Source organism: Symphodus melops (assembly GCF_947650265.1).
Source record: "Symphodus melops genome assembly, chromosome: 11".
Lineage (NCBI taxonomy): Eukaryota > Metazoa > Chordata > Actinopteri > Labriformes > Labridae > Symphodus > Symphodus melops.
The window spans coordinates 1,525,153-1,538,076 of record NC_136701.1 but is presented as its reverse complement, the minus strand read 5'-3'; the positions used below and the strand labels follow the sequence as shown (position 1 = coordinate 1,538,076).

The 12,924-nt window shown below is 45.4% G+C and overlaps 1 protein-coding gene across 3 annotated transcripts in view; it reads left to right on the top strand.

The window, feature by feature from the left end:
* The first annotated feature begins 1,591 nt into the window (after nt 1-1,591).
* usp25 (ubiquitin specific peptidase 25) overlaps nt 1,592-12,924 on the top strand; it is an 18,686-nt gene continuing 7,353 nt past the window's right edge. Inside the window, exons 1-14 of one of the 3 annotated variants that reach the window (XM_079356295.1) lie at nt 1,592-1,765; nt 3,153-3,229; nt 3,721-3,794; nt 5,012-5,163; nt 5,947-6,074; nt 6,167-6,262; nt 6,594-6,758; nt 6,878-7,110; nt 7,810-7,880; nt 7,969-8,197; nt 8,557-8,817; nt 10,023-10,162; nt 10,949-11,128; nt 11,924-12,019. In XM_079356295.1, coding sequence (XP_079212421.1) covers nt 1,649-1,765; nt 3,153-3,229; nt 3,721-3,794; nt 5,012-5,163; nt 5,947-6,074; nt 6,167-6,262; nt 6,594-6,758; nt 6,878-7,110; nt 7,810-7,880; nt 7,969-8,197; nt 8,557-8,817; nt 10,023-10,162; nt 10,949-11,128; nt 11,924-12,019 — 2,019 coding nt within the window. In that variant the 5' untranslated portion in view covers nt 1,592-1,648. The remainder of the gene's footprint in view (nt 1,766-3,152; nt 3,230-3,720; nt 3,795-5,011; nt 5,164-5,946; nt 6,075-6,166; nt 6,263-6,593; nt 6,759-6,877; nt 7,111-7,809; nt 7,881-7,968; nt 8,198-8,556; nt 8,818-10,022; nt 10,163-10,948; nt 11,129-11,923; nt 12,020-12,924) is intronic. The other 2 variants (XM_079356294.1, XM_079356296.1) reach the window with 2 other exon arrangements.

The window sequence follows — 12,924 nt, the reverse complement described above, 5'->3', positions numbered from 1 at the left end:
ATTTTACTGTACCTTATCTTATTTTTGCACCGTTGGGCGGGGGGGGGGACGACGACGTAATTTCGATTTCACTGTACGTCTGACATATTTTGGAATTGACAATAAAGTGAACTTTGACATCTATCCACATGTTGCACATGGCGGGAGTTAATTTGGGATTACAGCATCTCAGTGTTTCGTCTTTTACTGTTCTCGTCCCTCGGTCACAACAAGCGACACAAAGCCACCCACTGGTGTGATATGTGCAACGACATGCTTTCTTTTCTCTCTCTCACGGAGGCCGTACCGAGCGTGCAGGGACAGAGAGTGTTTGCATGATGCTGGAAGTTGTAGTTCTTAGCTTGGTGTAGTTTGTCCATATTTTGCAGACGGCGTCGTCACTGCAGGGTCAGAAGCCTTTCACTAATCCCGTCTAATCCTCTGCTTCAGAAGCGGGGAGTCATCTCTTCATATAAATTCCTTTCGGTCCTTTAACACTTAACCTTTAACTTCCTCGAAGAGCTTACAGTCTAATCTTTGCATCAGCTCGCCTCAGTCTCAGGCGCAGGAAAGCGTGTTGTTATCGTGTCCTGCTCAGTCATCTTAAAGGTCCAGTAATATTCTAATCCCAGCCTGTGAATTCACACACTGCATTGTTTTTGGCGTTGCAGGAGCTCTACGTGAACGCGCTCTCTGATACTGTCTCGCTTCTGTAACTACACCCCCCCCTTTCCCCGTTACATCACAGGATCGTAAACATCGCGGCCTCAAGTCTGAATACGGTTGTTGATTTCTAACCTAAGCTGAAGCTCTTTACGTCTGCAGACAGAGAACAGTGTGCTCCAGTGTTTCTACTGAAGGCCAGAGCAGTCGAGCCAGATCCTGCTCCATGGATGGATGTCGTCCCATCAGATACAGCACACCTCGATTAGCCGTCACCATGTAGGAAATTATTATTTGAAGGAAACATGCTGTGTTGAAGCTTCTCTGACAACAATGCAGCAGCCAGTATGTCCTCCTTCTAACTTTAGATTCTGCTCCTGAATGCTCTGGATTTGATTGGACCAGAGAAGGTAGGCGGGGCTTTGAAGGCCGTTTTGGACGCCCCTGGGTTTGTCAGATATGAGAGCAGTTATCAGGTCAACAGGTGTTGCAGCGATGGAAGCGGGCAGTGGAACTGCTTCAGATAGAAGTGATTGTACCCGAGCTAAAAAGCCTCTGCATGTTTCTAATAAGCTCCAGCAGCAGAAAGCTGCTCAAACTAGGATCAATGTTGGAGATGAAACATGGAGAGAGGTTAGAACGCAGAAAGCTTTACAGACCCATGCAGAGCTGGCTAAACACTGAAGCTACAGTGTCCACCACATGCAGAGCTGGCTAAACACTGAAGCTACAGTGTCCACCACATGCAGAGCTGGCTAAACACTGAAGCTACAGTGTCCACCACATGCAGAGCTGGCTAAACACTGAAGCTACAGTGTCCACCACATGCAGAGCTGGCTAAACACTGAAGCTACAGTGCCGGTGACGTCACAGCCTGCCTTCACATTAGCTCTAGAGAGGAGGGGCGAGTGAGACAGCTCTCTGTGATGTTTTGAAATTAGCCTGCAGTACCCATTTTAACCTCCAGGTGCGTCTTTCTGAACAGGAGCACAGGAACCTGCCCTTCATGCAGGAGCTGAGGAACCTCTTCTCCTTCATGGTGGGCTCCAAGAGGAAATATGTGGATCCTTCCCGAGCCGTGGAAATCCTCAAAGACGCCTTCAAGGCCAGCGAGTCGCAGCAGGTGAGTCATTCGATAACACGAGAGAGCGGGTGGGTCTGAGCGCTTTATAACACCTGAAGTTAACGCCTCCCCTACACACGGAGCACGCCAGAGCCAAGCGGTCCGGTCTGGATCAGTCTGGTTCGGTACGGGTCTCTGTGTGTGGCGAGGAGAAATGCAGACCAGTAAACAATCGACTGTATTTAAACACGGTGAGGTTGTGTTCACCGCTGTCACACAGGAAGTGACGATTCTGTCGACCAATCAACAGCCTGCAGTGTTTAGCTCCGCCTTTTAGGGTAGGCTCCACATTCTTGGCACTCCAACAGAAGGGCCCCAAAAAGTGGGACGGTACGGGTCGGTTATTTGAGAATCTTTCTCGCCTTTAGTCTCTGGAAACGCCACAAAAAGCACGAGTACCGAGACGAACCGAACCGAACCGCTTGGTGGAAACACGACTTTAGTATTTGATCTACTTCCAATATGTTTTGGTCTGGTCTGAACCAGCAACCCTCTTTTACCCAACCCAGCTCCCTACAGACTAACTGTACATTCTGCACGCTGCCACAGTGACCGTCACATACTGAAGGGTCACTGATGACGATTATGCAAGAATGAAAACAGCTGTGTGGAAATCATAAAAGAACTCCTCAGAGCGTGAAGGTTTGACACGCTTCATCGCCTGTCTGCACGCCGTCCTTTAAACTGAGAGTTTGACCGCTGTCGTCCTCCTGACTCGGCTCTACTGAACCTGAGACACTTTAACCTTCACACTCCTCATCATCATCATCATCATCATCCCCTCTGAACTGGGTAGACAATAATATTGAGCGTGTGTTAAGCACTCTGTGCATGTGTTCAGTGGCTGTGCAGAGGTTAACTGAGGTCGCTCCTCAGTCACGTCTCTACTCCGTGTATTAGTGGGGTTGGAGGGGCGTCGACCTGACTTAGTGTTTGGCCTTGACGTCTATGAGCGAGCGGCCTCGTGGCGTGCAGGATCCCTCTGAGGCTTCGGCCGTCAGTCGACGAAGACGGGTCATCTTTAATCCGAGGCTCGGAGAACATCGGCACGACTGATCGGAGCTTTCTGCCTCGTAGCTGCAGTTTGACTTTGTGATCCTCGTGTCGTAAAGGCCGTCGTGTAATTGGTCCGCTTGTGTTTTCTGTGTGTGTGTGTGTGTGTGTGTGTGTGTGTGTGTGTGTGTGTGTGTGTGTGTGTGTGTGTGTGTGTGTGTGTGTGTGTGTGTGTGTGTGTGTGTGTGTGTGTGTGTGTGTGTGTGTGTGTGTGTGTGTGTGTGTGTGTGTGTGTGTGTGTGTGTGTGTGTGTGTGTGTGTGTGTGTGTGTGTGTGTGTGTGTGTGTGTGTGTGTGTGTGTGTGTGTGTGTGTGTGTGTTTTTTTGCTCCACAGCAGGATGTGAGCGAGTTCACCCACAAGCTGCTGGACTGGCTGGAGGACGCTTTCCAGATGAAGGCTGAAGAGGACAGGTAATTACTACTGTGTGTGTGTGTGTGTGTTTGTATTGTAGTTGTATATATTTGTTAAATTGAACCAAGACAGTAAAAATCTCTTCTTCAAGAAGACGAGCAGCCGACCACACAAAGACAAAAACACATCTTTAGGTCATTTAAAGACACAAATAAGAGATCTGATGTTTGATCCACAAACACATCAGGAACATCGACAGGCTTCAAAGCGTCCAGCGAGAGAAGTTAGCTGAAGCTAAACCATGAAACACTTCGGAGCTGCATCTTATCCCTTTTGCAGATTTTGCTTGATCACATGACCATTCACTGTATTAGTCAAGATGAAACAAAAAAAAAAAAGGAAGTGGTTGAAAACAATGCATAAAAGGCGACTTGCACGATATGCAAACATCTTTGCGCGGCTCTCAAAAAGTCCAAATTAGATTTTTCTTTTAGAAGTGTGCAGCCGCGCTGATCCGACTCTGACCTGTGTGTGTCGTTGTTGCTTTCAGGGAGGGGGAGAAGCCAAAGAACCCCATGGTGGAGCTCTTCTACGGTCGCTTCCTGGCCGTGGGAGTCCTGGAAGGTGAGACGAGCTGTTGAATTAAAGGCCAATAAATGAATGAAAGAGTAAAAATGGAGGTGAAGCATTCATTTGGGCAGAATCGCCCCCCGGTATGGAAAGGTGACCTTGTCTTAATGAGATGTGCTCCGTGTAAAAGAGGAGCGTGCGAGCATTGATTGAGGAAGACCTTGATGGCTGATTGACATTGTGCTTATTATGCATGACAATACTGGCCCAGAGCCACGGAAAGCTCCACTCTGCTGCTCATAAAATGACCTTACTGCCTCATCTGCATGTCCGCCAGCAACTATTCCCTCTCTCTTTTTTTTTTTTTTTTTCTTGCCGAAGGGGGGCGGGGCTTCTCATCAGTAGTGGAAACAGGAGGTCAGTGCAGCTGTTAAATGATGAGGGAGTGAAAATCAGCCGGGATTCAGACGGCTGTGAAATGACTCCTTACAGCTTCTCTGCCGTCACGCCTGACAAACATCTGACCGGTGTTTGTCTTTATGATTCACTCTCTCACTTGGACCAACAAACAACAATTTAATTTAAAAAAAATAAATAAATAAAAAAAACTACGACTTTGGTTACCCTTAATTTCTTTTTTATTTTTATTTTTTTTAAGTTAGCTCTGTGGTTATTTTGCAGAAGTTTAAGCAATTAAAAAAACTACTAAGAAAAATTAAATATTTCAACATTATTGTCTCTGATTTATAGAAACAGAAAATGACTTGGTGAGAGGCTTACAGAGAATCTTACCAAAAGGTCCATAAATAGGTAAAAGGTTAAACACTGACGTCCCCACGCACGGAGGCTACAGTCCTCAACACGGACGTCCCGGGTTCAAATCCAATAAAGAAAAGCCCCCCCCCCCTCAAGAGTTGATTTTATCTAGCCATGTTTAAAACGTGTATGGCAGTAAGAACCAACGTACTCTCCTCTGAGGGGATATTTTCACATTAGGTTTGTATTTATATCAAACACGTTTTTCTCACTTAAGTTAATTTAAACGACTTTAATCTGCTGACTTTATCCTCCCACGTGCACCAACCCAAACACGACTTCGACTCCGCACGATCAGCAGGAAGCAGCTGTACGATCAGCTAGAAGTGCAGATTAATATCATCATGTATTGTAATGATTGAATGAATCATTTTCTCTTTGTGATGTGGCCTTTGTTCAAACATCAGCTGTCAGTGTCTCTTTCTAAATGTCCGTGTGTAATCTTCCTCACGCAGGTAAAAAGTTTGAGAACACAGAGATGTTTGGGCAGTACCCGCTGCAGGTGAACGGCTTCAAGGATCTCCACGAATGTCTGGAGGCAGCGATGATCGAGGGCGAGATCGAGTCCCTGCACTCGGCGGAGAACTCGGCCAGGTCCGGACAAGAGGTCAGCAGCAGAGAGGAAACAAGTCGATCCATTTCATCATCAGATATTTAAATGCATGAACAAAGTGATTTAAAGCGACAGTACTTTTTTTTTTTTTTTTTTTTTTTTTCTAAACGATCGTGTCGACAGATCTGAACTAGTGTCACTTGACTCAATCAGGTGAAATCATTTCATCTTATTAGGTGGATCCTCTCCAAAGAGCTGTGACACCCGGGTCATTCACAGGCCGACCTCTGCTTAGCTGCAGCCTTGTCTGCGCTGTCCCACCGCGGCGGCAGGGAGCAGCTAATTATCAGACGGGTACACAGATGAGTGTCAGCAGGAGGGAGGCTCCAGTTTAACACAAGGACTGACTCATATTCACTGATTTCTTCATTCTTCTAAGATTATAAATCCTTTTTGTTTCCGTTATATTGACTTTATTATGCCTGAGCGCTTCAGACCAATCACAGAGCAGCGTCTCTTTTACAGAAGCTTCTGGTCGTCTGTGCAGATCGTGTCGTAGCGCGAGGTCCCTTTTCTGACTTGACGACGAGCCAGACTTCAAATAAAGCTGCGTTCACACCGCGAGGTGCAAAGCATCACATCTCCAAACGGGGATTAATCCATGCACATATAGTTAGAAACTGAACATGCAGTAATCCTTTGCAGGAAGTTGTCGCGATGCGTTCAATGACTCATCAGGTCAGATGTAAAGCTGCAGACCTCATCGGCTGCGTTAACTGTAAACGGCTTCACTCAGCTGAGCGCTCTTAACCTGGTCGATGTCCCGTTTCCTTCCAGCACTGGTTCACAGAACTTCCTCCCGTGTTGACGTTCGAACTGTCCAGATTTGAGTTTAACCAGGCGCTGGGACGACCCGAGAAGATCCACAACAAGCTGGAGTTCCCCTCCATGCTCTACATGGACAGGTCAGCTCAACGCCAGCCCTCTCATCAGAGAATTACAACCTTGTCGGTGAACCCTCAGAGACTGAACACGGCTCGTGTCTTTTGTGTTTCAGGTACATGGACAGAAACCGAGAAATCACCAGAATCAAGAGGGAGGAGATCAGGAGGCTGAAAGAGCATCTGACCCTGCTTCAACAGCGACTGGAGAGGTAGCACTTCTTACTCCTTTAAAACGGGTTAGGAGGGATTTCTCACTGTAGCTGTCCTCTCACCGTCTTTAGTCTTATTATCTTGCCCTTTGTTTTCATTTCTCTCTCTCTCTCTCTCTCTCTCTCTCTCTCTGTCTCTCTCTCTCTCTCTGTCTCTCTCTCTCTCTCTCTGTCTCTGTCTCTCTCTCTCTCTCTCTCTCTCTCTCCCCCCCCTCTCTGTCTCTCTCTCTCTCTCTCTCTCTCTCTCTCTCTCTCTCTCTCTCTCTCTCTCTCTCTCTCTCTCACACTCACTCACTCACTCACTCACTCACTCGCTCACTCACTCACTCAGGTATCTGAGTTACGGCTCCGGCCCCAAGAGGTTTCCTCTGGCAGATGTCCTCCAGTATGCCATGGAGTTTGCTTCAAGTAAACCAGTGTGCACCTCCCCGGTGGAAGACATCGACTCGTCAGCACCCCCTGGTGGCACAACAGGGCAACAGCCGCCCCCTTCAAGGTAAGCTGGTTAAACGTTGTGTATCACCGCCACACCTGGTAGGCTGAGATTTAAAGCCACGCTGCTGTCACTTTGTTTTTTATTTAAATGTTACAAACGGTCTCTTTCCCCCGCTGCAGCACAGCCGAGCAGGACTCCCTGCCTCCATTAGAGAGCTCAGCGTCGGGTCCCAGCCCGGCGTGTTCTGCGGCCCAGCAGCAGAGAGTACCCATCCATAAGCCCTTCACCCAGTCCAGGTTACCTCCTGACCTCCCCATGCACCCCGCCCCTCGACACATCACCGAGGAGGAGCTGAGGGTGCTCGAGGGCTGCCTGCACCGCTGGAGGAGTGAAGTGGAAAATGACACCCGGGGTGAGTATGTCCTTAATGTTGTTCTGTCCATTAGGGTGATACAACCGCACAGATTATATTCGATTTATAAATAATTAGGGGTGGGACTTGATTAAAAAAATTTAACTTATTAACTCAGGGCTTTCTAATTAATTAATCGAAATTAATCGCATTTTAAGTGCATTACAATATTTGCCCTTAAAAGCAACACTTCTCAGTCTAAATGGATTTTGGTGGATGAATGAATACAATGCATGCAGTGTTATTTGCTTCTCAGTTTCATAAAGCTGTTGGATCTTGTTTGAAATAGTTTTTCTGCTCAGCAGCTGGAAAGTTGGATCACACGTTGCTATCTGTAGCACATTTTCTATTATCTTATCTTCTACCACTAATAGTGGTCTACAGTCCAGAGCGATCAATTTAGAGAGTGAATTTATAAGTTTATCAGACGTTGAATTACTAATTTTGGTCCTGAAGACAGTCATTAGGTCGAGTTTAGGCTGCAAACACTTCTTGTTTGTATTTGTGGTGAAGCTAGCATGAAGCTAGCGCAAAGCTAGCACGTAGCAATGACTAACAGTTCCGCGCTGTTTATGAGGCAAACTGTGATTAAATGCATTTTAAAAAATGGACACTTTATTTTCTTGCAATTAAATAATCGTAATTAAGGCGTTAAAGTCCCAGCCCTATAAATAATGTATTTGATATTTGTCCAATCAGATCTGCAGGGGAGCATAACCAGAATCCACAGAACCATCGAGCTGATGTACTCAGACAAATCCATGATGCAGGTGAGTCCAAACGTTCTGCTGCTCGTCGTCTTTTCTCTCTGTTGATCGGTGTTTTAAATCTTCTGTTTTTTTTTCCTTCTGAATCCAGGTTCCTTACCGGCTTCATGCCGTGTTGGTCCATGAAGGTCAGGCCAACGCGGGCCACTACTGGGCCTACATCTACGACCCACATCAGCGCTGCTGGATGAAGTACAACGACATCTCTGTCACCAAGTCGTCCTGGGAGGAGCTGGTCAGGGACTCGTTTGGAGGTTATCGCAACGCCAGTGCCTACTGTCTCATGTATATCAATGACAAGAAACCCTTTCTCATAGAAGGTACAGACAGTCAGACACACACACACACACACATGTATCTATGAAGAACTATTGTGTCCTGAGGGTTTGTTGTTTTGACTTTGTTCATTCAGACGAGGTTACAGGTAGATATGGTCATAAAGTCCTAAAAGAGAAAAGTGCAGAATGTGTTGGCATGTCCACAAAGCATTCTCGTTTCTGTTTGTAGTATTTCTCTGTAACATTTCAGTGGACTCAAGTGGTTGAGTGGAGTAGTGTCAGATCTCTCCTCGACCTGCTCATAGAGATCAGAGTAAAAACTTACCTCTGCTGTCGAGCTTTTAGCAGATTATCTTCATTGATTTTTCTCTGTTTGTTGTTGTTTTTGTTGTTTTTTTCAGAGGAGTTTGATAAAGAAACAGGACAGATACTCAGCGGCATGGACAAACTGCCCCCGGACCTGAAGCAGTACGTGAAGGAGGACAACGAGCTCTTCGACAAGGAGATCCAGGAGTGGGACGCGCTGCAGGCGCGGAAGGCCCAGCAAGAGAAGCTGGCCCTGGCCACGGCCGCAGCCGCCGCCTTGGTGGCGTCCAGAACCTCCACCTCGTCCTCGTCTCCTCAGCCAATGAGCATCGAGTCCAGCCCTCCAGACAACGCAGGTCAGGGTCTTGATGCTGTGAATCGGAGAGGAGAATACCTAATTGAGAATCAATAGTGGGTAGGAAGATAAATATAGAGAGAGAGAGGAGAAAGAAAGGATGAGGAAATGACCTTGAAGTATTGCCTTGCAGCCTCAGTTCTCCGTCTGCCTTTGACAAACATACATAAGATCACAGCTCAGCCTCCAGTCATCTGAACGCGCTCTTTCGTTTTATGGGAAGTGGCCACTTTGACATCATCCTATCGGTTTAGTGTTGGGCGGAGCAATTACTCGAAAATTAATTGAAATCGACGTTCAGAAGAATTCATTGATGTGATCTCTCCCGTGTCAATTTATGTCAAGTCCGTCAATGTCCGTCGTTATGACAGTCGTTTTCAATTCCAGAGACGCTTTGATTTCAGCTCCAAATATTCAATAACCACAAAATCCCTGCTTTAGAAGTCGAGCTTAAAACAAAAATTAAATTGAATCGAGCTCAAATGTTCAATTAATGGTGATATAGATTTGAGGTCCAGCCCTCATTTAGTGGCTTTCATTTTGGAGCTGCTGCATTTTTTTTTTTTTTTGGGACTTGGCATCGATTCAGTTTGGACCTGTAGTGTTTTTTATTTATTGATTCAGTTTAGACCTGTAGTGTTTTTTATTTATTGATTCAGTTTAGACCTGTAGTGTTTTTTATTTATTGATTCAGTTTAGACCTGTAGTTGAAGCGAGAGGATGAAGAGGTTTCTTTTAGAAGTTCAGTACTCATTAAGCACTCGTGCCTCTGTGATTCAAAGTGTCATCGATATTATTAAGTACAAGAGAATGAACATTAAACATAGAGAACGAACAGCTAACTCATCTCATTGTTTTTTTGTTTTTTTTATTTAGACCAAACACTGACAGGATTCTCCAAGGTCACTGTAGCCACGCCCTGAAGCATAACATTTATTTTTCTCTAAATGGGGACCATAATTCAGTTTAAAAATGACTTTAATACAGCCATAAGCAGGTCTGGGGATAATAAAGGAAATTGTCCGTGCAGCCTGTGGTGTCTCCCCCTGGTGGACTGTAGAATAAGTGCAGATTAAAGGACTAGAGTTGGGTGGACTCGGCTGTTTTCTTTGATGACGGATGCAGATCATTTAACAGCTCGTGGATGTTATGAAGCCTTTTAATCTGTGTTTGTCTGACGTGTGTTTCTTTCGTCCCTGCCTGCAGCTCCCCAGCAGGACCCGGAGTACATGGAGCAGCCGTCACCCACCAACGACTCCAAGCACCTGCAGGAGGACACGGAGAGAGCCATCTCCAGAGCCGCCGCTGAGCAGGAGGAGCGGAGCCCCGAAGCTCTGTTAAACTCTGTATGTTTGAAACGCACAGACATGAAAACACAAATACCTTTCAAACTAACTCAGCCTTCCTCTCATTAACTTCAAATGAAACGAAATGAAAAAAAACAACAACATTGAGTCTCATCCTCCATTGCTATATTGGAATTGCATCAGGAAGGAAGCTTTTTAAAGCCAGCGTGATTGAGGGAATAAAAAGTCCCATTATCTCCCTTTTTAAAAAAAAAAAAAAAAAAAAGATAAATGTCCAGTTAATCCCTTTTTCATTAAAAATGTCCACAAACTGTGCACAATGGTTCTGAACAGGGATCATTTCAAGCCAAGCAAAAAAAAAAGAAAGAAAAAGGATTCCAGCTTTGACGTTGTCCGTAATTTTCCGGAGCTTCAAATGAAACGTGTATTTCCCCCCCCCCCCAAAAAAAAAAATCATTGGGTCTCATCCTCCATTTTTATATTGGAATTGCTTTAGAAAGGAAGCTTTTTAAAGCCAGTATGATTGAAGGAATAAAAAGTCTTGTTATAAATTTAGGATTTTTTTTTTTTTTTTTTAAGATAAATGTCCAGTTAATCCCTCTTTCATTAAAATTTCCACAAACTGTGCACAATGAGTCTGAACAAGGATCATATTAAGCCTTAAAAAAAGCTATGACGTCCCTAATTCTCTGAGAAACTAGCGAACATCTCGTACTTGTAGACAAAACGGGTTTACGGGTTCAGCGCCATATTTCTGTTTCTTGACATTCCTTCCTTCTGCGTTCATCCTCGCTTTTCATCACATCTGTCCTTCCTGTCCTACAGTGTCTCCCCCGTCCCTCCTCCCCCAACCCCGAGGTCCAGGTGAGCTCCCCCTCCAGCCCTCCTCCTCCTGACTCGGCCTCGGAGGAGGACGAGTCCCCCGGCCAGCGCACCGTTGAGGTCGCCATTCCCAACGTGGGGACGTTTGTCATCGAGTCGGAGGAGGGGGGGTATGATGACGAGGTAGCTCTCGCGCCCCCCCCCCCCTGCAGAATGACTCTAAAGCGTGTTTGTCTGCCTTCCTGTCTGCATCCTTTCTCACCAAAAACATGAAGTCTGCGATCTGAATCAGCTGCTCCATGTTTTTCATCGTAGAGCCGCCTCGATATGTTGATTCAGTCGTGTCTGAGGAATGGAGGAGCGTCAGCATGGCGTGCTGTAAACTTAACTAACTGAGTCTCTAAATGACCGTCTGGTGTTCTTCTGGGTTTGGACTTGAGGAGGGGCTGCTAGCGGTGCTGCTATCGCTAACGTGCTAACGTATTCGTCTGTGCACGGCTTGTTTTTCTAAAAAAGCTTCTGTCAGGATGATTTCTCCGGGGGTGAAATCATCCGCAGGGACCCCATCTACGAAACAAACCTGCTCCCTGTGTTGTTAAAGCTTACATAAAGCACCTTTTTAAAGGGAACGATGCTAAACACGGATGAGTTAGCGACGAGCTAATTGATAGCCGTCGTTTTTACTTTTCAAAATTCCCGCTCAGATTTTAAATCCAAATTGAAAACGTGCAGAAACGTTCTGCTCTTCTGAGGAGTCACGGTTCCTTCAGTAGTGACACGTTGGTGAGCTCTGAGTCTGTCACACACTGCCGTGTTTTCACACTCCCCTGTGTCTCTCTTAACCTCTGCATGGACGGCTGAGTGATGCCTGGCGTCTCCTCGCTCTGGTTCCCCCTCACAGGACGCTAACGTAGCAGCGTAGTTTGATCAGTCCATGTGCTGTTCTTGTTTTTAACGTGGTTCCTGCTCTTACGGCAGGCGATGATGACCCCCAACATGCAGGGTGTAATCATGGCGATTGGCAAATGCAGCGCTGTGTATGAAAAGAGCGGGCCTGAGACGGCTTTCTTTAAGGTACACGTCACCACCTCTCCTCCACCTTTACTCACTCTCTCACTCCATCTTCTCACTCTTTGTCTCCTCCATTGTACGTCCCTTCAACAAGAAAGGTAAAAAAAAAAAACATTCATAACGAGGAAATATTTCATTTAACTCTGCAGATAAAATCAGAATTTTTAAGTAAATGAAGTTTCAGCCGACCTCTCCCTCCTCTGCTCCTTTTCTGTCTCTTATTATAAAATAAGATAATTCCTTTATTCATCTCGCAGGCGGAGAAATTTACAGTGTTAAAGCAGGATAGCAGAAGAAAATCACAGCATGCAAAAAATTTAAAAAAAGATAAAAAATATAAGTGTAGAAAGAAAAAATATGCATCAAAAACAATAATCAAGAGCTCGTAAAAAAAAAAGAAAAATGCATCAATTAAAGAGCGAGTAAAAATGTGCATCAAAAGAAAGGAACAGTTGAAATATCAGTAACCTAAAGATGCACACAGTGCATATAAGGATAGAGTGTTGTTGCACAAATTGTCCCATAAATAAATATTGCAATGCAATCAAATTATTATTATTACATTTATTTTATTTATCCTCATGAGTATGAGGTGAAACATTACCTCCCCACTCTTCAAGCAGCTCACGAGAGATTCAAACGTTTTTTCCCGAAGTGAGACGAGAATCATTCCCGCCGGACGTAGAGCGTCTCCTTGTGTCGAAAAGTCGGCGTTCACCGCCCTGATGACGCCTCGCCAAGCGCTACCATCGTGCGTTTAAAAATGGCGGGAAAAAATACAAGAGTTGTTGCAGGAAAACATAACTTCAGTATTTTATTTTAAAAGACAAACAAACAGCATTTAAGTGTATTTATTGTATTGAATCCCGTTGTGAAAATATGCCGAGTTTGACCTTAGTTTAACCTTC